Here is a 26,086-nt window from a genome sequence, read left to right as displayed (position 1 = left end):
GGGAGCTACAAACTTCATCTTCTCTGCTAGCCTGGTACCTTGGTGAGGTGGAGACATGCAACTTTGGAATTGTGATTTTGTGTACTTGTAGTTTTGCCGTCCTCAAAATTTCCTCTTGGCAGGGCAGCTGTAGTATCACCATCAGCCTATACAATGAATGGCACATGCTAGGTCAGAGCAGTCTAAACAGCCCCTCTTCTGGGGTGGCCTTAATTACCTCCAGTCTAATGAAGGGATGACAATATTTACTGGCTTGCTGTGCACTTCCACTTCCCATCTGTACATGGATGATTTACTTTCTGGGTGAATAAGGATTTCAAGTAGGTGACAAAAGGAAAAAGAAGTGGGTTGTAATTACCTAACAACGCTCCAGGAGAAGCTAACAAGTGTAAGGCAAGTTTCTGTTGTATGTGAGATATTATGGCAGTTTGTGAGAATGTTCTGGGTAAAATTTAGTACATCCATTTGGAATCAGTGTTTCTCTCAAGTAGTATATGCTAGTAACTTAAAGATCTTATCAAAGCTAGAATTGTACCCTTAAAGTACCAGCTTACTGAAACGTAAATGGGTTTGGACATGATTCTGATCATGTGGAATAAAATTTTAGCTACACATGGGCCTATATACAAGTTTTATGAATATCCCGGTGGCAGACATCTTGTTACTTTCTTGCAGTATTCTCTGATGGATTTGTTATCCAAAATGGTCGTCGGCCAGCCTCATTTTGTCAGGTGCATCAAGCCAAACAACGACCGCCAGGCAAACAAGTTTGATAAAGAAAAAGTGTTGGTTCAGCTGCGTTACACAGGAATTCTGGAGACAGCAAGAATTCGAAGACAGGGTTATTCACACCGTATACTGTTTGCTAACTTCATAAAACGGTAACATTAATGTGCAGAAGCCTTTTTCTCTCCTATCATTACTGCCGTGTTTGCTAAGCATCAGCAGTGTCTTTGGCATAGTCTTTAAAGAAAAAATGCAAAGCCATTTGCTGTGACAAAGAAGATTACAGACTGGATGACAGTAGTTCAGGCACAGGATTAGTGACCTGTTTTGGATTGGTGGGGGGAGATGATGCACCTCATCTCCCAGGTGCGGAATGATGCATCTCATCAACAGGGTGACTGTTGCAGGCTCCCTGCGTGTTTTGGTAAAAATTGTCTTGCTTATAATCTGCAAGTTTTCCTCAAAGATTTGAGGTTTAGAAATGTAATGCTTCAAATTAAAGCCAAGAATTTGGAGCAATAGCATCCAAGGAGCACAACAGTTTCTCTAGCTCCTGACATTCAGCATTGTGAAGCATCTGCTTCTGCAAGGTGGATGATAATGTGGTATGGCTAATCTAGGGCTGAGAAGTTCATTAAGTGCATATTTTTGTTTAAAATGTAATTTCTAAATATTAGTCACTTGTTAAGAAGAAGAGTAATGAACTTACTATGATTTTTTTAATTCCTTCATTTCTTCTTCCTCCGCCCCAAAAAATTAATCCTTAGCACTTAATCTGTGCTTCTCTCTTACAAATAAAGAACCTGAGTATTTGCCTCAATCAGAACTGAGATCTGTGAAATGGATATCAAAACTGGGAAGAAGCAAGCAGCACCCATTCAAACAGCAGCACTTAAAAGTAACAGTGCACTAGAAACAGAGAGCTAGCAGCAGACTGTTGCAGGTGAACAAGCAGAGAGAGGGAGGACAAAGTGATGTTTTTAAAGCACTGTTTCTGGAAAGAATCCTGGGACTCTTACTGATTTGGAAGAGCTCATCATGGGAAAGGGTAGTTATCACTGCACCAAGATGTGCTGTGGCTTTTGGTCACTGCTTTTTATAATATTTTACCATTCAGGTAAAAGAGCAAAAAGCAGTGAACATAATGGGGTAGCTCTCCAGAGAGAGTGCCCCTGACTGCAGTGAGGCTGTGCAGATCTCTGGCACTGAGAATATGGCCCTCAAACTAAAAGGGATTTTTATTAAGCATCTATCTCCTTGTCATTTTTTTTTTCTTTTTAATAGTTGAGAGTTACAGGCAGACCTGGGATAACGGCAAAATTACTTTATTAGAATAAACATAAGCCAATTCATTGTGTAGTAAAAAGAAGTAAAAAAAAGAAAAAAGAAGCTGTAGAAATTGGTGATAAGGCAGGAATCAACATTGTCTCTTTTTTATTATTCCATGAGGAAATTGTTACTGTTATTTAAAGCTGGTACAACCCAAGCTTTGTGTATAAAGGCTGACTAACAAGAAAAAAGCAGAATGTACTGTCTGGAAGCACACATAATTCATGTAATTTTCCTGAATTAAAAAACCACAAGATAGGTATGGTTCACTTTGTTACAGAGCATTTTGGAAAGTCCTGGAACACACAAGAACTTTCCTACCCAGCAGCTGAGCTGGTAATTACCAGGGTAATCTTTATGCGTGAACATCCTGACCTCTTTTCCTAGTCAAAATTAATTCTGAGTAATGAATTTGCCAGATTAAGTGCTTACATATGATATGTCATAACAGCATGTATATGTTCCCAAAGGATCTGCAAAGCTGAATCCAAGGAGGTAACAAGAGATGTGGTGCATCTCACATCATGTTAACTACCTCAAGGGTAGATGGGCTAGCACATGAGATAAGATACAAAATTTTCATGACATTTCTAGATATGAAGTAAGTTAATTTAGGCAGAAAAGCTTTAAAAATATTTTTGTTTTGCCACTGAAATCACTTCCAGGGAATGCAGAGAGCCAGAGCAGCAATGAGCTGGTGCACTACTTTACTTGGGTGGCACACTTCTTAAAAGCCTTCTGGTGTTGCTATAGAATTAAACAACCCACCAGGGTGTGCAATATGCCACTCATCCACTTTTGATTGAGTTCTCAGCATTGCATATCAATCAAAGCGATTTCTTTCATATGCTGTCTTGGTTTTTTCAGTGTTACATTTTCTTTCATGCATCTGTTTTTATTATTTATACAAATGGTTTAAATGTATTTGCATCTATTGCTTGCTATTAATGGAATAACGAATCATATATTTGTCTTTAGGTATTACCTCATCTGTTACAAAACAAATGATGATCCTCCAGTCAGCCCAGAAACCTGTGCTGCCATCTTGGAAAAAGCCCGCCTTGACAACTGGGTTCTTGGAAAAACTAAAGTAATTCTTTAATATACTGTATCTGCATTATTGCAGTATGTCAATGTTAACTTATTAAGCAGTTTGTTTTCTCACCCATTTGGTTGGGGTACCTCTCATTCTAAATTGGTTTAAAAAAAACACACCGTTTGCTGGGTACTGGTATCTGGCTGAAATCCTGACCCTGCAAAGTGTTAAAATTGTGATCAGCTTTAGTGAGGCCACAGTGCAAAGCAGAACATGACAACAACACTGCTTGCATTTTCTTCCAAAAAATGTAGTCGTAAGGATCCCAGTGAGCTTAGTCCAAGCTTTCTTAAGGAAAATAAGTTATACTGCTTCCCAAAAGCAATCAGACTCACAAAGGGAAAGGGAAATGGTTTGGCTTTCCAGCCTGAAGCCTCTGAGGCACTTTGCTGAGCACTGGGGGAAGAGGGAGCTGATGGTCCCATATATGTGAAGTAGGGAGAAGCCATTATTGTAAAAGAAACACATGCCTGTTCCCATACTCTTGTTTTTGGTTCTAGTTCAGTAGTCTTCCCGGTGTGCCACAGAGGGACACACCACTCACACACCCTCCCCCAGTTAACAGATCTCAGGAGGTCTGCCAGAGAAAAGCAGCATCAGACAAGTACTGCACCACATCTCTTTGTTAACGTAACAGAAGTGCCCAGGAAGGAGATGGAGAGAGAGAGAGATGGATCCCAACCTATTTGAAATCACCTCAGTGTAGAAGAAAACTGTTCTTCTGAGACATCTTCCTGGATAGGTGGGACAGAAGCCATGAAGTTACCTCCTCCTCAACCTTTATTTCCCTCTGCTGTCTTAGTGAGGCTAATAGACAACATGCAGCCAAAGGAAGCGTATCTGGAGATGTGAGATCTCGTTGTGACTCAACAGGCTTCCCACCTGCTACCCAGGCTGGGGAATCCACTTACCAGCTATAGACCTGGGCGGTGCAACCAAACACTAGGACTCACTGTGTGATTAATGTGATTAATAAAACACCATAAATCGCTGCTCACAAGCAAACCACTGTCCCTGTTGATATAATGGAAGTAGTGATCATATGTTGATCACCTATGATAGTATTATAATAAACAACACACAGAAAGGTAAAGAAATAGACTACAAAGTTGATCGACCCATTATAGTAAGTGGACAAAGTAAATAGACACACGACCTGCTCGGAGGAGAAGCGCTCTGTGACGATGATAAGGGGTCTCGGGCCAGCTGAGAGGGAGCTTCACAGAGCACTTTCTGAGTTAAGATTTTATACCTGTACAGTCATGAAGGCAGTTTGTATGGATAACTTTGACAGGCAAGCCTTTTTTATCAGTTTAGACACAGCATGGAGGTGTTACAACATCAGGTGGGTGCTCCCCCTTAGCCGATAGGTAGTTTTTATCTTTGGGCTTTATTCCCCTTGAGATGGAGGGTGTGAGCGAGGTACTGTTATCACATACGCACAGTAGGGATGGAGGGGTTCAGAAAGGAGAAACTACCGGGCCTATGCCTGGTCCTGCTCCTTTCTTTGTGGCTTCAATGGCTGTTTCCCTTCTTCAGCACACTACTTCTTTGTTGGTGGTGTTTTCCAAATAACAGCCTGAAGCTCACATATCTGTAGCTTACATTTACTTTAATTAGGGTTAACCTGTATCTGTACCAATTAGTGATCAAAGATCAGGGGAATTCTGCAAAATAAGAATAATTAATGTCTTAATTGCACAAGCTCTTTCTACACATTTTATTTTATTGTCATATACACCAGGAAGGTATTTGTATCCCTTGTGCTGGACTAGTTTTTCAGGGGTTATATCAGCTTCACACTTGATAAAAACAATTCAGTAAATAAACAATGCCTTAGATTTAAATTGGGAAGCAGAGAGGTTGAAGGTTCCAGATTTCATCACATTTATGTAACGCACATCAGATTTGCGAGGTTAGCAAAACTGTCAGCCTCATAGTTTTGCAAACAGATTTACAGTTACAGACTGAATTTTTGCACTTTAAAACATCCTCCCATGAAAGCACGAATAAACAGGGACTGACAAAATATGTTGAAGGGGAGAGTAAGGTAAACTAATACCCCAAACAGTGAAAATGCTATATTTAATAAGATTGACCCTTTAGGTACTACATCTGAAGAGTCTGTTCATCATTTGAAAGCAACGTGTAACTCTTGTTGATGTTAAATGAATTGAGTGAATACAAGGCCTGGGAGGGTAACTAAAACTTTTGCATGTCTGCATCCTCTTTTTAAGGTATTCCTCAAATACTATCATGTGGAGCAGCTAAATTTAATGCGGAAGGAGACAGTTGACATGATTATTTTGATTCAAGCTTGTGTCAGAGGGTGGCTGGGTTCAAGAAGATACAAAAAGATAAAGGAGCAAAGGGAACAAAGTGCTATTAAAATACAGTCAGGTAATAGCTTTAAAACATTTAACATTTTGCTTAAAGCTAATGCATGTGTACAGTTGATGGATGTGCATGCTGGGTGTGGATTTTGCTGTTTTCCCGCTGTTGCATATGACAAAATAACTTCTACTTGGTGATAACTGTTCTTATGAAGAAAAATTTCTTTTAACCAGTTATGACAATCTCTTTACCGAAGTTATGTTTATCAATGTTACATTTAAAAGGCAATTTTAACAATGGAAGGACATGATTGCACAGATGATACCGTTATTAATAATATTCTGACATGCTCTGACAAGTTAGATAATATAATAATGAAAATAAAATGTATTAACTGTCCTGGGTAATAAGACCAATTACTGTTGATGGAGACATCAACTGAAATTTTTAATACAATTCAAACTTCATCTTATTTTACATTCTGATTCTCTTATGTTTTGTATTCATTTCTTTCACAATATCTGTACTCACTGGAAGATGTAGGTTTTATGTAGATTTACTTGTGCTTGTTTGCTTTTGCTTTTTGAAAGATAAAGCCTGCAAAATATTTATGAATATTTCAATGGAGGTCTGTAATTCTTTCCAGACTTTTTTTATTCTTACAGCCTTTTGTGTAACTAATGGATTATTTCATTTTTGACATCTCTTTTCAGCTTACAGGGGGTTTGTTGCTCGTAAAGAATACACAAATGCAAAACGTAATAAAAAAGTGGAAGAATATATTACTAGATTTCAAGCAAGTAAGGACTGTTTGCTTTCATGGCTTTCAAATGTGCTATTCATACACAATATGTTAATCCAGATTCTTTGCTATTACCTAGCTACACTGATTGACTATGCTCATTTACATATTCTGAGGTATAATTTATCTATTATGTATCTATATGCAGTGGTTGAAATGGGTCGGTGTATTGCATTACCTGTAGCTCAAAGTGGCATAGAAGTACTTTGCACAGCTGTGAAGGGGGCTGGTTAAATGCCATAGCAAAGCCTTTTCACTCCTTATCCAATATAAGTGTTACAGCCGTTGTTGTTGAAGCCCCATATGACACTGCGTATAATGTGTGTGCATGCTGCTCTACTAGGAATAGGATTTGTTACATATCAGTAATAGTTATGTTTGACAAGACTACAACCTGTAATTTCACTCATGGTTTTTGCCATCACTCAATCCAGCCTAGCAAAATATTTCTTCTTTTCCGCACCAATTATCACCTTGGGCCCAGATGTATATTATGTGACAACCCTTTTTCCTCCCTATATTTCTGTCTCCCCTGTGCCTGCAGAGATGTCCCCAAGTCAGATGTAGTGTGGGCAGCTCTGAAAGCAGCAGCAGTACAACTAGAGAAGCACAGGTCTGAAAACAGCTGGCACAAATCTGTGCAGCACTTTCAGTAATTGCAAAGGCAGCAACCCCAAATATAAGGTAGTGCTGCCAGTACCCAGGCAAATCTAGATTTAAACTACCTCAGATATGCGTTCACGAGTGTATACCAACACCAATGCTGGTTTTAATCATTGTCTGATCAGTTAATTGCACTGAGCCAATGTTAGTGTGCACTGATGAGCGTGTTCTGCAGTTGGATGCAGAACTTCATCAGTGTAGAAAACAAATGAAAACCAGAATAAAATCCAGTGATGTGCCAAAAATAATGACACCTCTGAAAGTTGTCAATTATATCAGGATTTTGAGCAAATGCAAAAGTATGAATTTACCACTTTGCTTTATTTGTTGATTTCCCCAATGTTTCTTCTTGTCCACTTTGTCCTGTGTGCAGTTTCATTTCAACTTCTTTCAGTTTACAAGAAGCCAGAACAAAATAGAAGCCCATTTATACTTAGCTCTCTCAGGTTCCCACCCCACCCCTGCCGTGTATTTCTATAGCAATACAAAATTCCTCTTTCAGTTTGAAAACAAAGCTTAGACAGTTACTATCTCCTAACTGAGTTCTCGGGAAGTTTCAGAGGTGGTCCAGAATAAGTCTAAAAAGCCCAGAATTAGCTTATATTGGCATGTCCATTGACATTGTAACTTGATTTATTTCAAAATAACTCCTGTTGAGTAGCTTTTGTATGCAAATGAAATGAGGATTGGCTCAGAAGTCCAAGAAACTCTACAAGTGTTCCAAGTACTTTACAATTTGCACTTTCCTAAGGCCCTGTCAGACTGCAGTATAAAAACCAGTTGTACTACTCCTAGTAAGTATTTGGGTTCCTTTACCTTGCATCTAATTATCAAGATGTCATTTATGTCCCTTTTATATAGTGCTTCTTACACAGAACCACTGCACCTAGTGGATCCCAAGCTGTCTAAATTATGAGGGGTATACTAAAGCAAAGAAACCCTAGCACCAAGTTATGTGAATGTGTTAGAACAAACTGCTTGTGCTCCCTTCCCATTCTTAAGTGAGCTTGACCCTTTCCCTCTGATACAAACCACTGTCAGCAGAGCTGGAGTAAGAGCTCCCGTATCTACCATCTCCTCAGGGTATTTAAATCACCTGAATCCTTAAATCACCTAAACCGCCCAAGTCACGGCATTGCATTTGGAATTAAGAGTTTAACAGAATGCTATGCTCTTTTTAATTTGCCAGGGATTAGCAGATTTGTGCTGAATTCCTGGAACTGCAGACTTGTCCAAATCAAGCACTGTGGAGACTGTGCCAGTTCCCATTAGGAAATTATTTGCAAGTTCAGGAATTTTTGAAGCAACATTTCTGAATGCAATTCAATTTCTGATTAAGACACTTCAGTGTAGATGTCTACAACTGACCTAAGTGTCTAAACAACTCTTACAGTCAGCAGAGCCTATAGTTTGATTTATTTTATTCAAAACCACCAAATGCACAGCTCATTTGCCCCCATATTGGTATCTAGTGTCATCTGAGATGCCCTAGGTTATCTTGCTGGCCTCCACAGCTTTATTTCATGTGGTATACCCAGCTTTCTCTCTCCAGAAAGTCCTGTCTGTCTGACTCTTTCTGCCAGCTCTACATAGATGCCTCTGCTATGGCAGTAGATACCTAGATGCCAGCAGCTGCATCAAGCCCCGAGTCACTAGTCAGTGCCTACACATCTTACAGAAGACCCAAGTCCTTATTCATCCTTGTTCACACCAGAAACTTGAACTTTTACCTCCCACAAAGCACAAGTAGCAAGTTACCCTTGCACCCAACTACTGTGGAGCTTAGCACATCTTTCATGCTGAGCTTTTTCATTCTGACGGATGAGTCTTTGCAAAAAGGATCATGAGCTAAGTATTCTCTAACTGCTGAGCTATCAAATTTTCCAGTTTTCTCTATCTATTGAATGTTCAGCTAATTCCACGCCTGTGCCAGAAGAGAGCCTGGTAATCTCTGTAGCCTTATAATCAGGCATTTCCCAGGGAATTGAAAGACTGAGTCAAATAATTGCCTGAATCAGGCAGAGCAGGTACACGAAGCTGCGAGCACTGTGTTCCAGAGGCATTTATATAGCACTATGCTTCTGCTTCATTCTGCATCTTCCTGTATTTTCTTAAGTCAAATAAAATACAAAGAAAAAGCTTGTATGCATCCTCATGTAGAATGGGTACAGCTTTCTGAAATCTCAAAAAAAATTTTGTGGGACAGAATAATTCCAGATGAAACGTAATCATAATAACCACCCCTGTCCGTATTTCCTTATTTGTTGTTCAATGCTGTTATCATTTGACTCTCTGAAATGTGTGGGACACCCATTGCTTGTTGCCTAAGCTTGTTTTGTATTACAATTTGTGTCAGTTGCCAGAGGGTACTTACTCAGGAAGAAGAGAAAAGAACTAACTGAGACAAGAAACAAAGCAGCCATAACAATTCAGTCTCACTACAGGGGGTATAAGGAGAGGATGATCTTCAAAAGGAGCAGGTAGTAGTATTTTCTATCTCTTATGTCACTGAAATGTGTCACTGAAGAACAGTGATAAAAGATAAAAGTGAAGTGAATTAGGATTAATCTAGACATGTATGCAAAGGTAATGTACATTTATGTGGAGATTTTTAATGTCAGTAGCCAATCTTCTCATACTTTTAAGACCAGAGAATAAAGGCATATTTAGGGGAAAGATCAACAATATTGTGCTTACCTGTAATGTTAATGTGATCTGTAGACGAGTCTTTTTCTAGAACTAGCTCATCATAAAAAAAATGCTCAGGCAAGGGTGAGACAATAGCCATGTGCAAGGATCTGTTCTCAAGTCACTGTTTCAGACAAGCATAGGTGATAACAGCGGGAACCCGGATGTCTTGCTCAAATCAAACAGCTAGAAATTAGGTGAGGTGAATCACATCCTAAATCTCTCTGCAATGTGCAGTCCCAGTCTCTGAAATGGAGCTAGTAGCGCTTTGCTCATCGCCGTTGTTTTTTCAGTGATAGCATTTAGGTAGGTGGAGACTAGTCCAGAGAGGTGGAAAACAGCTGTGAGGGAGTGCAGAGTCTTTCGGAGGGAAAGAAGAGGGTGGTAGATTTCACCTGGCACTGAAATTTTATTCATAGTAACAAAGACAGTTTAGGGAATAGGCCCTTTCAATGTGACCTGGACGTATGCCCAGCATTGTTCTTTTTTTCATTCCTAGTATGTCTTGAGACAGTTTACTTTCATGAATACATTTAGGATTTTGTGCATTTATACATATTTGAGGTGCTAAAGTGTTTCTGCCTTCTTTTTTTTTAGCATTTAAATTAATTCTTTACTACTTTATCAGCCCTCATGCACCCTAAATTTTCCCCCTAGCAATTTTCTGTGAAGAGTTTAAATTATGTCCCTTTTCACTTTAAGAAATAATGATAATAATCAGAAAGACAGAAATTGTTTTGTTTTCTTTAATCCCACGAAATCTTTCCCATGTTGCAATGTATCAAATTGCCATTTAGTACACAAACATCACCAAAGGTAGTTATAAAGTTGTTGCTATCCTTCATCTCCTTCAGCTATAATTTTTGCCCAAAACTCTGTTCCATTCAGGGAATTACTTAGTAAGGAACAAACTGAAAATGCAGCATCCATTAGCGAAAAGGAAAAGGATGAAGAACTTCAAGATTATGAGGGGAGTCCAGCTGGAGTGAAGAGTGCCCTTCCTAAAAATGAAGAAGAAGCAGCTGTCATTGTTCAGAGCCATTACAGAAGCTACAGAGTCCATGTAAAAATAAAGGAACAGTGTGAAAAAATAGCAGAGGAAGAGTTATCTGCTGTGGAATTCCTTGAGGCGCAACTGCAGCCAGCTCAAAATGATACACTGGAAGAAGTAGCAAATGAGGAGACTGAAGATGAAGCTGATGCTGTTACTGACAACGAGTGCTCAGGGTACAGTGACACAGGGAATGTACGGGAGCAACAGAGGACATCTGCTGAAGGAGAAGGAGCTTCTGTGAAGCAGAACCCTGTAGCAGAAAGTTTTGGTGAAGGTGAAGAACAGACCTCTTTGGAAGAGTTTTTGAGCAAATCTTCAGTCAAAGTCACAGCTGAACCTAAGCCCAAGCAAGAGCAAGGTAATCCAGACACACTCAGTGCAGATGGGCAGAATCACAAATCTGCTGTTGTCCAGCCCAGGACTGAAAGGGATGTGGAAAGAAACCACCTGAAACATGAAGCAGTGATGCCTAGAGGAGGTAAAGGAATTATAAGAAGGGTGTCACTAAGAGGCTCACGGAAGCAAGTTGAAGCAGAAAAACAAGGTTCAGAAGACAAAGAGAAGGCAGCAGTGGTTATACAGAGTAGTTACAGGTGTTATAGAAGGAGGGGACAACTCAGAAAAGAAGGGAAACTGCCTTGCAGAAGTCAAGAGAAAACTATAAAGGAGCCAACAGAAGCAGTATGCGTTCAGAATAATGATCCTCAAATAAGAAAAGATAGGGAAAGCACCAGTACAGAAGCTGAAGTCTCTAAGACACTGAAGGGAAACTCGGAGAAAGAGGCTTGTGATTTGGCAGCCTTTTCACGGCAGGTAAGAAGCTTCTAAGCCACATATGTTGAGCATAATACTCTGAGCAGTGACGGGATGGCAAAGTTACTTCACTGGCTTCAGCGGCACCAAGGTTTTACTCTCCAAGACTGAGATTTTGGAATGGGTGTTCTACAAAAATGCATATTTTGGGCTGCAAGAGAAAATACCCTTTTCAGGAAGGAGGGAAAGACAAAGAGCAGTGGCAAAAATTATGTTGTCTTAACCTAGTTTATGTTAAATGCAGAAGCTTTGCCTTTGTTGAAATGTGCATTTGCCAGGCAAGACCCTTAATTCAGTAACCTCATGAAATATCTCTGTAAATAAAACTAGAAGTTGCTGTGTCAGAGACTCACATGTGCAGAGAAGTGTGCCTACAGCTGTAGAAGCTATTTTGCATCAGCAAGGTACCGTCTGCTCACATGTGAACCAATATGACGCAGCTCCAGGGCTGGGCTGCAGTGTGGAGTTTCCGGTGTGTGGGGTTTTTCCTTCTTCCTCCCCTCCCCCCCCTTTTTTTTCCTTCTGTTTTAAGGGAGATGGGGAGGTAAATGTGGTAGGGGTCTACACTGCAGTCAGTGGAGCAATACCTTTTGAATTCATTCTCTAGTCCACTATTTTACCTTCGATTACTTTGGAACGTGTATACTTCTATAATAATGTAAACTCCTGTGTTATATTTTTTAGATATCAAAATTATCTGAAGACTACTTAGCACTGCAGCAAAAATTGAATGAAATGATACTGTCACATCAGCTGAGACCCGTGATGCTGTCCAAAGATAAGCAAGCTAATGGCCAACTTTCTTCTCATGTTTGTCAGCCAGGTAATGTTGAACCTTACTGTTAGCAGAATTTTCATTTGTAAACAGGACTGTCAAGAAGTGACTCCTAGTCATGTTTTTAAAGGCCAGGGAACAGTGTAAGAGTTAGCTCTGGCTTTTCATATAATTCAGGTTGTACATTTTTGCACTAAACCCCAGATCAGTACGTGTCTGGAACATAGTTTTCATAGAAAAATCCAAGCCTGGTTGGAATTTATTTATTTACCATTTTTCTTGGTATTTCATTTCAGTGCTGCTTAAGATTGGTGAATGAATCATTGTAAGACCTAGACATAGCATCTCTAGGAATACTTTTATTTGGTAAAAATTCCACATTGGCTCTTTTTTACTTCTATGTTGCTGAACTGTGTGTGCTATTGGTAAGATACGGGACTATGTGTTAAAAACAAAAATTTTTTAGGTACTATGTCAAACAGTTTACTAAAGTTTGTCACATATGTGCTGAGTAAAGTTTTAGCTAGCCACAAAAGCTACTGAGGCTATAAAAATTTAAAACTTCTACCCATGTTCATAGGTAAGTCCTTAAAATTATAAAGTTTTATTAATAATTGGACTGCATTTAACTGGCACACTTAAGAGGACATTACCTCTGAATATATACTCCAAAATTATTTATATTCCAGTTAATGTGGGCAGTGGGGGCTCCTAAAATGCAGGCACACTTGGAGCAGGTTAGGTGGCAGTGGGGAGGAATGCTGGTAGAATAAAGGTGGAAGATATGGAATTCAGAGCATGCAGATAGATCATGAAGATCTGTGCCCCGTGGAGAGGTCCACAAAGAGCTGACTGAGCAGCTCAAGCCCCTTCACTTGGAATAGATGTAACATGGGATTTCCTCAGTCTGTGTCTTGGGGCTGCAGTTGTGGAGGAAAATGAGGATAAACATGGCAGATGACGGGGTGGGTCTCCATTTCTGCAGTGGGATTTTGCCAGCTCATGCCACTGCACTGCCTCTGGGGAAGATTTCTGCTTGCTCCTGCACAGCAGAGATCAGATGCAGGGCTGTCCCTTGCTGCCCAGAGCTAGTTGTACTATTTTCACAATAATGTTGTGGATTCAGCTGTCACGTATGCTGAAACTTCCTTGTGTTCCCATGGCTACACTGAAGAGATCCTAAAAGTACTTCACCCCCACCATACCGCCCTCTCAAATGGGCAAGCTGCTAAAAGGAGGGCTTGGTGTTTACAAAAGCTAAACCTTGAATTGTAAACTGGCTGCTGGTAGATACTTCACATAGTTCAGGCTCTTTCAAAGACCAGTCTGCAAGAGAAAACAAATGTGAAGTGGAAATCTAAGTGCCATGATCTTTCATTAAAGACAGAGCAATGTTTCTGATTGCCATCAATGTACAGAGTTCTCTATCAAATGTTGCTGATTTTGACAAGATAAATCTAAAGAACTAAAAATGCATGCTTTGGAAAGTAACTCTTGGTTCTCACACATTTTCCTACAGAAGCTAGAGAAGAGAGGTAGATAGAGGGAAAGGGAATACACAAATCCCTGTTTTATCAGTTAAAGATCTCATTACGTACAGAAGTGAACGAGGTGAAAATGTACCAGTATGTTCATGCCATGTGCAAAACACAACGAAGTCTACCCTTCACATTGCTATAAATTTAAGTAGCATTGCAGGAGGCGAAAGGATGCCAGGATTAGCCACCTCTGCAGGCAACCCTGTAGAGTGGTCATCAGTCAGACACTTAGCTACCCTTTATCTCTGAAAATGTCCCAGTGCTTCAAAAATCCGTGGTGTCATAATGCAGAGGTTTTCCAATGGCAAAGTGTGTGAAAGTGCTGAGTTGTAGCCTTTTGAACATTGACACGAAAAATGTCATACATCTCTTTGAACCAAGTCACAATGCTTTTTAAGACAACACTGAAACAGTTGTTGAGTTGCACAAGAGACCACGTCTTTGGCCTCATTTTAATGAATAAATGGAAATAAGAACAAGCTAACGTTGTGTGGTCTTAACAAAAGGAGTATTTATTTTCTTTGTTTTCTCCTGACAAATGTCTGCATGTGTGACATGACAGCACTTAGCTCTTTTGTGCATCAGGCAAAATCTTTAAGAAAATTCTGATTAATTACAAGCTCACGCTTTTCTTCTCTTTATCTTATGGGTGCAAAAATTAACTATTTGATATTTTGACTTATTGGCTTTTGTAAAAAGGAAGTCAGCAATAGCAATCATAACTGTAAAACAGTAGGAAGCATCAGAAAGAGTCCGGAATGCTCAGATTCATATAGATTAAAACATACTTTGTAGTCAAGGCATACTCATTTCACTATGGCTTATTGTTGTAGTTTAACCCCAGCTGGGAAGTAAGCACCACACAGCCACTGGCTCACTTCCCCCCCTACCCACCAGTGGGATGGGGGAGAGAATCAAAAGAGTAAAAATCAGACACTCATGGTCTGAGAAAAAGACAGTTTAATAAGTACAGCAAAAGCCACACAAGCAAAGCAAACCAAGGAATTCATTCATTACTTTCCATCAGCAGGCAGGTGCTCAGCCATCCCCAGGAAAGCTGGGTTCCATCACGTGTAACAGTTACTTGAGCAGACAAACACCACCACTCCGAATGTCCCCCCCTTCCTCCTTCTTCCCCCAGCTTTACATGCTGAGCATGATGCCATGTGGTACGGAATGTCCCTCCGGTCAGCTGGGGTCAGCTGTCCCGGCTGTGCCCCCTCCCAGCCCCCTGTGCCCCCCCAGCCCGCTCGCTGGTGGGGGGTGAGAGGCAGAAAAGCCCTTGGGGCTGCACAAGCCCTGCTCGGCAGGAACGAGAACAGCCCCGCGTTATCAGCGCTGCTCTCAGCACAGATCCAAAGCACAGCCCCGTACCAGCTACTGTGGAGAAAATTAACTCTATCCCAGCCCAAACCAGCATACTTGTGCGGAATTTTAGCAAAATATTTTTATCAAAATAAATATGGTGGACACATGCTTTTGGTTTTGATTAAATTGCTTTAAGTTGGCAAATAGACAAGGTGAATACAGAGCTCAGGAGGAGTTACTCTTTTCAAAGCTGAAATGGGTGCCACTCAACTAAGAAGCAATGACAGAACTCACTACAGAGAAATTTGCCACTAAAGCACAAGCCAGCTAAAGTTGTCCTACGAGCCCTTAAACACTGTAAAGCATGAGTTGGTACCTTCTATCTCAAACCAACCTATCCCTCCCAGCCGGGTTACTGCTGTCCAGCTCGTCACTTAGCGAATGCTCTGCTCCAGTAAGTCAAACCACCCCAAAACCAGCCCTCATAGAGTTCTTGACAGAACTCTTGTTCCCAGTCTTTCTGTAGCCATCTTTCCCTTTATACAAGAGGCAGTTATTATCCTTTGAGCTAGGTCTGGCTCCTTGGCCCTCCTGTCCGGCTGGTCTGAGCTGGGCAGCCGTAGTTTGTGTTCGCAGTGTTCTGTTGTTGACTTAAGTGTAGCTATTCACGATAGATGTCGTGAAGGTGAGTTTTGCCAGACACTGAACTTCAAAAAAGTGCAAAGGAAAGCCAGCCAGGTTCTAGTCAGGCTCTGTGTTCTGCTAGCCTTGCTGGCCATGATGTGAAACTTCACTCCCTGCAACACTGTGGGTTTGACAGTGGATACCAGGCTCAGCCGCCCACCTGGGGTATGGAGTGATGCAAGCCTTGACTTCTCACATCCCTGTGGCTAATCAGTCCACTGAGAGACCTTTCTAGGTGTGGAATGTGAAATTTCTTTTTCTGCATTTGAGCATAATTCACACAACAGGAAAACCGTTTCCTTTCCAGCTATGACCAATGGGCAGGATATTGAAATAAGGGTAACATATAACTTACAAGGGTAACGCTGCAGTAATTCCCCAGCTTGCCTGTGAGCCGATTGGAGCCTAAGCATTACAAAGCTCAATAACAAAACTGCATTGTCTAAAGTAGACTTTTATTATAGCAAACATGATCTAACTAGTGGAGGGAATATTTAAGTAAAAATATGCTGTGTTTAGTTCATTTAGGTTGTACTGTCTACAACACAGGAGTTACCAGCATTCTGGATACTGTACTTTCTTCCTGTATGCAATACAGCAAGATAACTACATAAAACAAAGACTTGCAGTAGCGTACTGCAGGTTGTCACGCTGAAGTGAAGCAGACAGATGTGGTGAGTGATCCACTGTCTATTAAACAGGGAGGAGCCTCCCTGTCTTCTTGCCTACATGGTGTGTTACAGTACAATTTATATGCACACATTTACAGATGGATATGCTTTTAATGCAGGTTTCCCTCTAGGGCTACCTTTGCTGTCCTGCCCTTATGAAGGCAAGGATTGTTGAGCTTTAGCTGTTCTTTAAATCATGTAGTACTTACCTATTTGTAATTACTTTGGTCATTTACATTTATTTACACTTCTTCCTCAGCTTCACTAGTTTTATATGTCATTTTACAGCTATAACACACGAATTGTATTTTATAGCTGTATGCCAGATAGGAATACTTGTCTGTCTTCATCTGTGGGCAGGTGGCCGTTGTTCAGTTTGAGAACTTACCGACTCCTCTGATAAAATATTTTATTACATTGCTACCCACAGAAGGGGAGGAACTGTGGGGCAGCTGGGTGGTGTGCTGTGACACATTCAGATTTTCAAAACTGTTTATTTTAATAAAAACACAAAGCCTGCAATTTAAAGAACATATGAGGAGAAAGGTTGAATTAGTCTTAAATCCACAAGGTTAAGTTGTTCTTAAGTGAATGTGTTTTTATAAAAATGCATAAAGCAAGCTGCACAAGGTTCCTGGAATAAACAATATTCTCTGTGGCTCAGATTTCTTGAGTGGGTTATATTTGCTTGCCAAATGTTTTCAGCTAAATGTAATGACTGCATCCCAGGACAGCACCTTTGGACTGCTAGTGAGCCTTGGGTTACTGTGGTGTCAGAATAGATGCACAAATGGCCACTGTCAAGTTTTTTGAAGTCAAAGCTTGAAGTGAGGGGAATTTGACCATTAGGGGAGCAAATTCTTTCTTTTTTTCTCCAGATGAATAATGGTGCCCATCCTTCTAAGTATTAAATGACAGTTCAAGTACAAAATCTCAGGAAGATAATTTTCTATATTTAGAATGAAATTCACACAGTACGAGGAACTCCAGTACAGCTGAGGACCTTTTCAGCTACAAGAAGTGGTGAGACAGGCAGGGTTTTCATCCAGGATATTTTACACAGCACTATTTATGGGGGCTTCATGGGCAGCCTTTGCAAGGAAAAGGGAGCCTGTGTGGCACTGGGTGAGCAGAGTAGTATTCTCTGGCTGGTCTTTCTTCTTTGCAAGGCAGGGAGCACTGAGGCGTGGGACTGGAGAAAAGCAGGGTAGTCAAGTGCTTCTGCTGTCTGATTGTTCTCGGCTACTAGAGTCACCCTTTGGACACCATACAGCCAGGACGTACAAGGAGTGTTGGGAGCTGGTCAGATCTGTGGCAGAGCATAAGATCTGGAAGGTCACGGAAGTGGAGTACAGCATTTTCTTTAAACGTCCTCTCTTAAATAGCAATAATCTCCAGTCACCATACTCCAGAAATGAGAGTATTAGTGTCAGCCAGAGACTGAAACTGCTTCCCTCAGTGTGATTGGTAGGACTTAGGCCAAGAGATCAAACTCTCAACTCCTGCTGCCTGCAATTGGAAAGTTCTCGGTCTCTTGCAGTTGCTAGTTCTAGGTCTGTGCCAGAATAATTGCTCTGTTTTTTTCCAGATTGCTAAGAGTTTGCACCCATCAACTGTAATTTCCAAATCTGGCCATGGTAAACATTCCATGAATAAACAATACCTAACAATCACTAACCAGAATATTAAAGAGCAGTGCTTTTCTATGTGCACATGCCAAACTTGAATAATTACATCCTCACACTGCGTACAATTAGGACAGTGAAAAGGAATGTACATAAATGTTGTAAGCAGTAATACCTGTTAACTTCTCATTATCAAGCCCTGGAATTCCAGTCACTATATTTGCATTTTTCTGATTATTCCCAACCCTCTCTACAAAACCCATACAATTACTGCTTTTACTCGTTATTCTTCCTGCTTTATTCTGAGCTACGCTTTATACTTCTGTCCCTGTAAGATGTGGAACAGTGCTGAATCAAACATGTAACATTACACTTAAATGACCTGAAGATGGGCTTATCTGTTTCTCCAGGTGTCCTAATAAAAGAGACCTTTCATCACTTAGATGCATATCACAGCTGTAACCACACTATTTCTCTAGTCTTCTGTATAAGATCTGTTGTAAGTCATACATTAATTTACATTAGCATCCATGGATGTTGATTCCTTGAGATTGTTGTCTTCTAAGCTTATCATTGTATGTCAGAATGTGCAGACATAGTTCAGCCTAAAGAGCTGTTGATACTGACTTATCTTTATTCAAGCATTTCTTGCACATACTTGGATGTTTCAAGCTCATGCAGCTCTCCACAATTTCCATAGTTTGTGCTGGTGTTCAGGATACACATAAATTAAATGAGCTTGTCCTAAATTTCATTGTCCCTCTTCTTATTTTTTCAGTGTATTTGGAGCTTTCAGTGAGGGGTGAGTATGAAAGTAGTAATACCTTGTAACTGAATACCATAGAGTCAAAGAGTGTGTGTGCAACTTAAGTAGGAACCTCTGAGGTAGTGTTAAATGAGCTAGCTGAGGTACTGATAGGAATAAGGAATTTTCCTTAGATTTGCTAAACCTTCTTTAATGGTGCCTGGCAGCCACACTATTCACATGCCTTCGCTGACCCTTACCTCTGTAATTCATTCATTCTCAGGCAGAATGACCTTAACTTTTATTAAACCTTCCATCATCATTTGATCAAATGTGTTTTGACAGTCTGCTTCAGGTTTGGGCAGGAGAGAGATTTAACTTCCTAGGCATAGATTACAGCGTGTTTGACGTTCACTGCTGAGGTTCAGAAGCAAAGCATCCAGGTCACGAGAGCAAAATCTCTTTCTTTTGACTAACTGAGTACTCACTGCGTGTTTGTTCAGCCTGTCTTCCTCTTGCTAAAACCTTTAAAAAGGAATGTCTGTGGAGCATCAAATGTTTTTGTTTCCGGTTTCTCCTACATGTTCCTTCTAAGGCATGTGTGGCAGCACAGACGGCACCTGTTCAGGTAGATACAACCGCAAGGCATGGGCTGGCTGCAGAGAGGGGAGTCTTGGCACAGTCCTTCAGTCCAGCTCCTTAGCTGTGTTAATGACTAACTGGGACATAACCTTAAGCAAGTCTCGGTGTGTCTTGCTTTGTGTATCTCGTTTACACTGCTAGTAGGATAGGGATAATAATAGTGCCAGCCTGACATTTCCAAAGCACTTGGACAGCTAATGTTGTGAATGGGTTTCGTATCAATGTTGTAACAGATCTGTTTAGATGTTTGTTAGACAGAAAGCATCAGTTTTCCTTTTACATATGAAGCACATGGCCAGATCTTGCTAGAGATACTTGAAGTCTTAAGGAAAACTAGGCTATAAGATATTTTACTATGGAGAGACTGGGCTTCAGTAAAAACCTGTTCTTTGTAATGGACTCTAGAAGCAACATAATTGGCCCATTAGTAAGTGAATTTACTCCTCCTTTCTGTTTCGTTGGCTACTGCAGAAAGGTATAGTCCATCTGGAAAACAAACTCATCAAACTCAGCATTTATCAGGTTTGGGTATTTAATTTGCCTTCCACCTTTAATTCTGCTAAGTAAATGATTTCTGGAATGATCAGCAACTAATAAAAAAGCAAATTTTACCTTGTGCAGTGAGTTATCCAATACAGGCAACTATCATGTCAGCTGTATTTCAGTAGCAATGAACACACAAATCTAAGGGCAGAAGGGAATCACAGGTTCACTTTCCGGTGAAACAAAGCAAGCTAAACCCATCAAACTATTTTTTACTTGCTGTGTAATTTGGAGACAAAACGCAGAATTGCATTTTCAGCCCTATATTTAATTTTAAAAAGCAACAATGGAGGTCCAGACTTAGAAGACTGCCTGCCCCAACATGGTATTTCTGTCCCCTCAGTTCTTTTGTATAGCTCATACGTATAGTACAATGCATGAGCCAAGATGAAAACCTATTTTTTATTGAAATCATTATCACTGTCATAATGATGGTTTTTGAATGTAAAAGGAGTCATCTTTGCAAAGCACATACACAAGAAGTATACAAGTAATTTCACTGGAATAATTGTAATCTAGAATATGATAATGCTTTATGTGTCTGACAGTGATGAATTAAATAATGTAACAGCATATATAATGTTGAGTTCTTAGGGGACAATAAAAAATCTTTAGGTATTATGAGAGTCTTTTCCCTGGGATTTTCCTAAAGCCCCCATTTTGGCTTCATTTTTTTGCAGATTTTCATGCAGTCATGGTCTTTGACACAGTTTTTGAAAACATCCTACAGACAAGAGCTTAGGTGTTTCTATTCAACTACACTGAATTTTAAGTTGTTGGGGTTTTTTTAAGGTATTGTTTCCAGTTTAGGCTCCTGTTGTGTTTAAAAATAAAATAGAGAAGATATGCCTCTACTCTCTCATAAATGGAAACCCAGATAACTCCAGGTGGCCCATTTGAAACACAGCAAGCTAACAACAGCCCATGTAAGAGCACAGTTAGGCCTGCTATACCTATAAAAATCAAATAATATAATTTATGTTTAATACAGGTTACTGAAATGAATTTATTGCATCTAAATTTCATTGTTTAACATAAATTATCTGTACCCTGACTTAGAATAACAACATTGTTCTCTTAAGTGCAAAATGTTATACTTGTTCATTCATTACATGAGAAGCAGTCTGCATTTCAGATAAGAAACTAAAACAACAAATGTAATCATTATCCAACTGCAATTTAAATTAACATTATTCATTCTGGCTCCTCTGTATATCCATGACCTTTACAAGCCTCTATTTATCACACATAACAAAAAACTTACACAGCTAATTTTGCTGGAGTCAACACTGATGTATTACTGATCATTTCCCATTTTAAATGATTGTGCTACCTCCTTAATTAAAAAGAGATCTGAGGTACACGGGTGCTGCGGGCATTTCGGGCGAGCGGGAGTCAGATACGAATACTCACAGAGTTCAAGATCTGATCCGTTTATTGTACAAACCAGGTAAACTTTTATAAGGCATTCTATAAACGTGCGATAATGTGATTGGCTATCTTACAAGCGTATAATAATATGATTGGTTAACAATTGTTTACTGGGAAGATTTCTGTTTCTGCTTGTTCTGGCACGTAGGCTCCTTTCTGCGGTCTCCTAGTTCCTCTTATTGCGTCCTGTCGGCCTTGGTTTTGTGCAAACATCTGCAATTTGCTCCTTTTTCTTCATCCCACTGTTCTGGTCGTAACCTCGTCTTATCTCTTCAGTATTTTTCCACTTGCTTCAGAGTTCAGTATAATCATTCAATACAGCAAGAGCCCCAACACACGGGAGAGATCTTATTTTTATCATGTAGAACCATTTCTGATGGTCATTAGAGAACAAAATACATTCTTTGTTCTAAGACTCAATCGCATGTAGTTAGCACATCTGGATTAAGGAGTTAAAGTTGCTTCATGTGAACAGATCAGATCAGCAGAACACACTTCAGTGATTCATTGAGAGCTAGATCGGCATTCCACCCTCACACTACGTTTACGAGTAAGGAGATGTTTCTTCTCATGGACAGTCCTATGAATACTTCTGTGATGGGACAAGGGCAATATAAAACCTCACTGGATAATGCAGTATACCGGGACACATGGTTCATTGTGCCTAAACCTTATGCAGTGACTTCATTCATCACCCTGTACGTGTCCCTGTGTCCCATCTCTATCATCGGTGTTCTGCTGCCACACAACTCCCTCCTCCTTCATCATGAAGGAATTGCTGTAGCCCCCTATTAGCTTTTCCTATGGCTGAAGCTGAATGTAACATGACCATGCTCACCATGCTGTATGTTTGTGGTCCTTCAGCCCCCCACAGTCAGTTCTGTGGTTTCCAAGAATCAGTAATTAGGAACCTATGCACTTATGTCACTCTGTGACAAGCAGCCTGTGAACCCTTAGCAGCCCTGCATCTTAGCACTGACAGAATTGTGTACAGATTTTTAACAAGCAAATATGCAAGACATTTTGCTAGTTCCCCACGTGCCAACAGTGTAATCCACAAGTCAGTGTCTAGCTCTGAGATGGAGACTGCCAGAGGACAGCAGTTCCATTTTGTGTTAAAATCTTGATTTCGTTTCCATTAGAATGAAGTTTGCAGGAAGATTTTGTAGAAATAGAGACCAGAAGTTGAGTACACTCAACTAGATTACACTGGATGCGATGGACATGGTCACGCTGTGTTGCCCAGAGATACATGATTTGGCTTGAACCAAGCAGCCTCAGCGGGAGTCCTTGGGGAAAGCCTACACCACGATAGAGGACCAGCCTCTGAATCAGAGATCTAATGCTAGTTCCCGTATTCGGCACCTTAACGATTGAACTGAGTCTGAAAAAAATATCATCCCTGCCGCCCAGGTGCCTGTTACAAGATGATGGGCTTCCAGTAGCCATTACTCTTCAGACCCCTTTTCTGAGTGTGGAGCACTGTCCCTTTTCAGGAGGAGACACCTGTACCAGGCAGCTTGTGGGCTGTTCCAGCCTGCCATTCACTACATGGCACGTGTGCCTGTGGGCAGTCAGGGCTGAAATGGATAAACCCATTCCCCTTTCCAGCCTGGTGGTGGAAGTGCCCCAAACAGTTGCTTTCTTGAGTTCCTGCAAGCAGAAGTGCCTACATGCTTTTGCTCTCTTTGGTGAAATTCTCTCCTGTTTTCATAAAAGCTTCCTGTTCTGTGAAGAAATAAGCATTGCTGTCTTCTGCTTTTTTACAGTTGCAGCCAAAGTAGAAGACTCTCGCCCAATGCAGAGACCCCCAAGGAGGCCACGGAAGCCCAAGACATTAAATAATCCAGAAGACTCCACGTACTACACTCTAATACATGTGAGTTTAGCAAGCTTTTGTGGGCTAAAACTGCCAGATGATTCCCCACCTGAACTTTCTAATTGGCCAATTCCCTATATTCCTTTCTAATGCAGCATAAAAGTGGCGTCCTGCTGAAAGGAGGCAGGCCACAAACTGCACATTTCAAACTAGGCTTGAAATTGAAGTTCAAAGTTAACCTGATTGGGGACCTAGGTCAGACTAATTTTTACTTCTGTACCTAAACATGCATACATTAATTTGCACTTTCAATACCCAAAATAAGTGCCCAGTCTCCATAGTTTCTTTGTAAGTCATGCAAGAGAAACAGGTTCATTCGGAGAGCTATTTTGAGTGTCTAAATTAGTGCTTGATCTTGCAGAGAAAGCAAATACTAAAATAGGCTGTATTAGTATGCGCACTGTGACTTCCTTTACAAATGTGTCAGATTGTGATTATGAAGGAATTGGCAAATACCAACAGCTCAGGAGACTAATGGATTTGAGTGTCTCTATATATAGCCTTTGGTCCAAGTTCAGATACCAAGTGCTGCTTTCCACCCTTGACTTCAGTGCACTTAGATATAGAAAAAAAACCCCACAACAAAAACACAAGAAAGCAAGCAGAAAGAGAGAAAATGTAAAAGCAGCTCAGAAAGCAGTTCCAACAAAAAAAGCAATTAAACTCATTTGCTCGAGGTGCCTGTATCTTAGTGACCTATTTTAACAGCCGGTGAGAGCCCAGCTAATAAACTAACCGTAGCAATTGCTTCTCCTTTCAACAGAAGGTGTCACCAGGGCCTTTAGGGAGAGTTGTGTCTGGCATACCAAAAAAGACAAATATGGCTGTGTTTTATGATGGGGGCTTTGAAATAATACAGCTTTGGAACAGTGATATTCTGAAAAGAAATTATATTCTAAAAAATAAATTCATATATAAGAATAAGATTTGTTTTGTGAAAGCGAGATTGGTGAGATAAAGGATTGAAATGAAAGGCATGACACTGAATTCTGTATTAGGAAATTACTGAGAAGGGTAATTCTGAAGTAAATGCATATTTAGAAAGCCAAAACTATACAACCAGGAACATAGTATTTTCTGAAAGTATTTTTTCCATATCAGAAAACAGTCATCACACCAGTGCAAACAAAAACTGCAGTAATGCTGGGGAATTTTTAGACACATTTTTAACAGCAGTTTTTCAAGGTATTAATCAATATTACCTTCAATTAGTTGTATTTTTCAAGAAGCTGTGAAAAAGAAAAGCCTGTCTTGCTGACATTAATTTCACTGGTAAGTGAAGGGTTCAGAATAAATATCTATACACTGAAGCTTAGAAGGAAGACCTACTAGTTCTTAAATTCTTAGACCTTGGGTAAGGCCTTGAGCTCTAACTTGAGATACTTGAAGCTAGTCAGCTTTCCCAGCTGTCATGGGTTTTCCACCCTATTAAAAATCTCTGTGACCTGCAGGTATTCGCAGATGATTATCAAGCCCAGATCACCTGAAAGCGAAGGCAAACAATAAGTGCATTTTGTGAAAAATTTTCTCTATCTTCTGCAAAATCAGATATTTCTCTCGCATCCTGTTACAGATATTAATTGGACACCTTCTATTCTCACTCATCTCTTTGCATATCATATGAGCTGAAGGGGTACACACGTATAAATGAAGCCTGACAATAGCTCATTGTTCATGCAAGGCACTGAAAGTTTATTTTGGGGTATATTTCTTTCAATCAGCCTATCTTTTTGAAAGACTTGCCAGTCACTAATTCTAGTAAGTTTTCACTCATTTGCCAGAAACACAATTAAGACCAAAATTAGGAGCATCTGCACTTAAAATACTGCTTTTGCAGTATGATGCATTAGGTGCCGCAACACAGCATTGTTTTGGCTGTAGGGACAGAAATCTATTATAGATAAGAAATTATTCACATTCCCTGTGAATCTTCTTTCCTCTGCATTTCTAGATGTCTTGTATCCTAAAGGTGCTTTTGCCACTGAGTATATACTGCTTTTTAAATGGGGCATTTGTCCCTTTTATTCTACTAAAACCTGCAACAAGACTGCATGGACTTTAATGAGAACAGGATTATGCCTGCTCCCACTGCGTTGCCTGTATTCATGGAAATTCTCATGGCATCACAGTAAATTTGCCTCAGTGGGATACTGTTGTTAACGTCATTAAAACAGCTATAGATATTTGAAAGTTTTTTGTTCTGATAGCAATTACTTTAGGTTTTTTTCACATTATGGTAACTGAAATGTGAGAGTAACAATGCTAATCCCATTCTCAGTTTCAAAGATTCTGAAAAGAGATTTTTCTGGGGCAGTTGCTCAGCAAACTAGATTCTCTGTGTTTTCTTTTAATGAAAACTGTATGGCACTCTCCTATCTAACATATTGATGAATTGTACCTTTCCATAAGTTTTTCTTTCAGTATTTTTTAATTGCTTTGTATTTTCTTAGAAATCTATACAAGACGAAAAACGGAAACCAAGAAAAGAAAGGTAATTTTTTTCATTATCTCACTATTGTTGTTTTAGTACTCTGGAAATAGTTCTTAGCTGTGCTTCAACCAGGAGAACAAAGCAATAAAAAAAGGCATGGTAATTTGGTGATTCACAGGAAGGACATCATATGCAAAGTTAAAATATGCAATTTTCAGCAACAAAAATCCATCATAGAATTCAGTCATTCGGCTTTACTACAGCATGGCCCTTTACCATGGCAACACAAGCATAATAATAAGTTAAGAT

General features: G+C 40.0%; 1 protein-coding gene across 6 annotated transcripts in view; it reads left to right on the top strand.

Annotated features, from left to right (window-relative positions):
* MYO3A (myosin IIIA) overlaps positions 1-26,086 on the top strand; it is a 126,892-nt gene that overhangs the window by 95,465 nt on the left and 5,341 nt on the right. For all 6 annotated transcript variants that reach the window (XM_055709356.1, XM_055709357.1, XM_055709360.1 and 3 more), the window contains 9 exons: positions 676-881; positions 3,034-3,145; positions 5,389-5,551; positions 6,199-6,285; positions 9,307-9,430; positions 10,527-11,505; positions 12,190-12,328; positions 23,237-23,346; positions 25,797-25,837. In XM_055709356.1, coding sequence (XP_055565331.1) covers positions 676-881; positions 3,034-3,145; positions 5,389-5,551; positions 6,199-6,285; positions 9,307-9,430; positions 10,527-11,505; positions 12,190-12,328; positions 23,237-23,346; positions 25,797-25,837 — 1,961 coding nt within the window. The remainder of the gene's footprint in view (positions 1-675; positions 882-3,033; positions 3,146-5,388; positions 5,552-6,198; positions 6,286-9,306; positions 9,431-10,526; positions 11,506-12,189; positions 12,329-23,236; positions 23,347-25,796; positions 25,838-26,086) is intronic.

Source organism: Falco cherrug, chromosome 4 (genome assembly GCF_023634085.1).
Source record: "Falco cherrug isolate bFalChe1 chromosome 4, bFalChe1.pri, whole genome shotgun sequence".
Taxonomy (NCBI): Eukaryota; Metazoa; Chordata; class Aves; order Falconiformes; family Falconidae; genus Falco; species Falco cherrug.
This window is presented reverse-complemented; position numbering and strand designations above follow the sequence as displayed.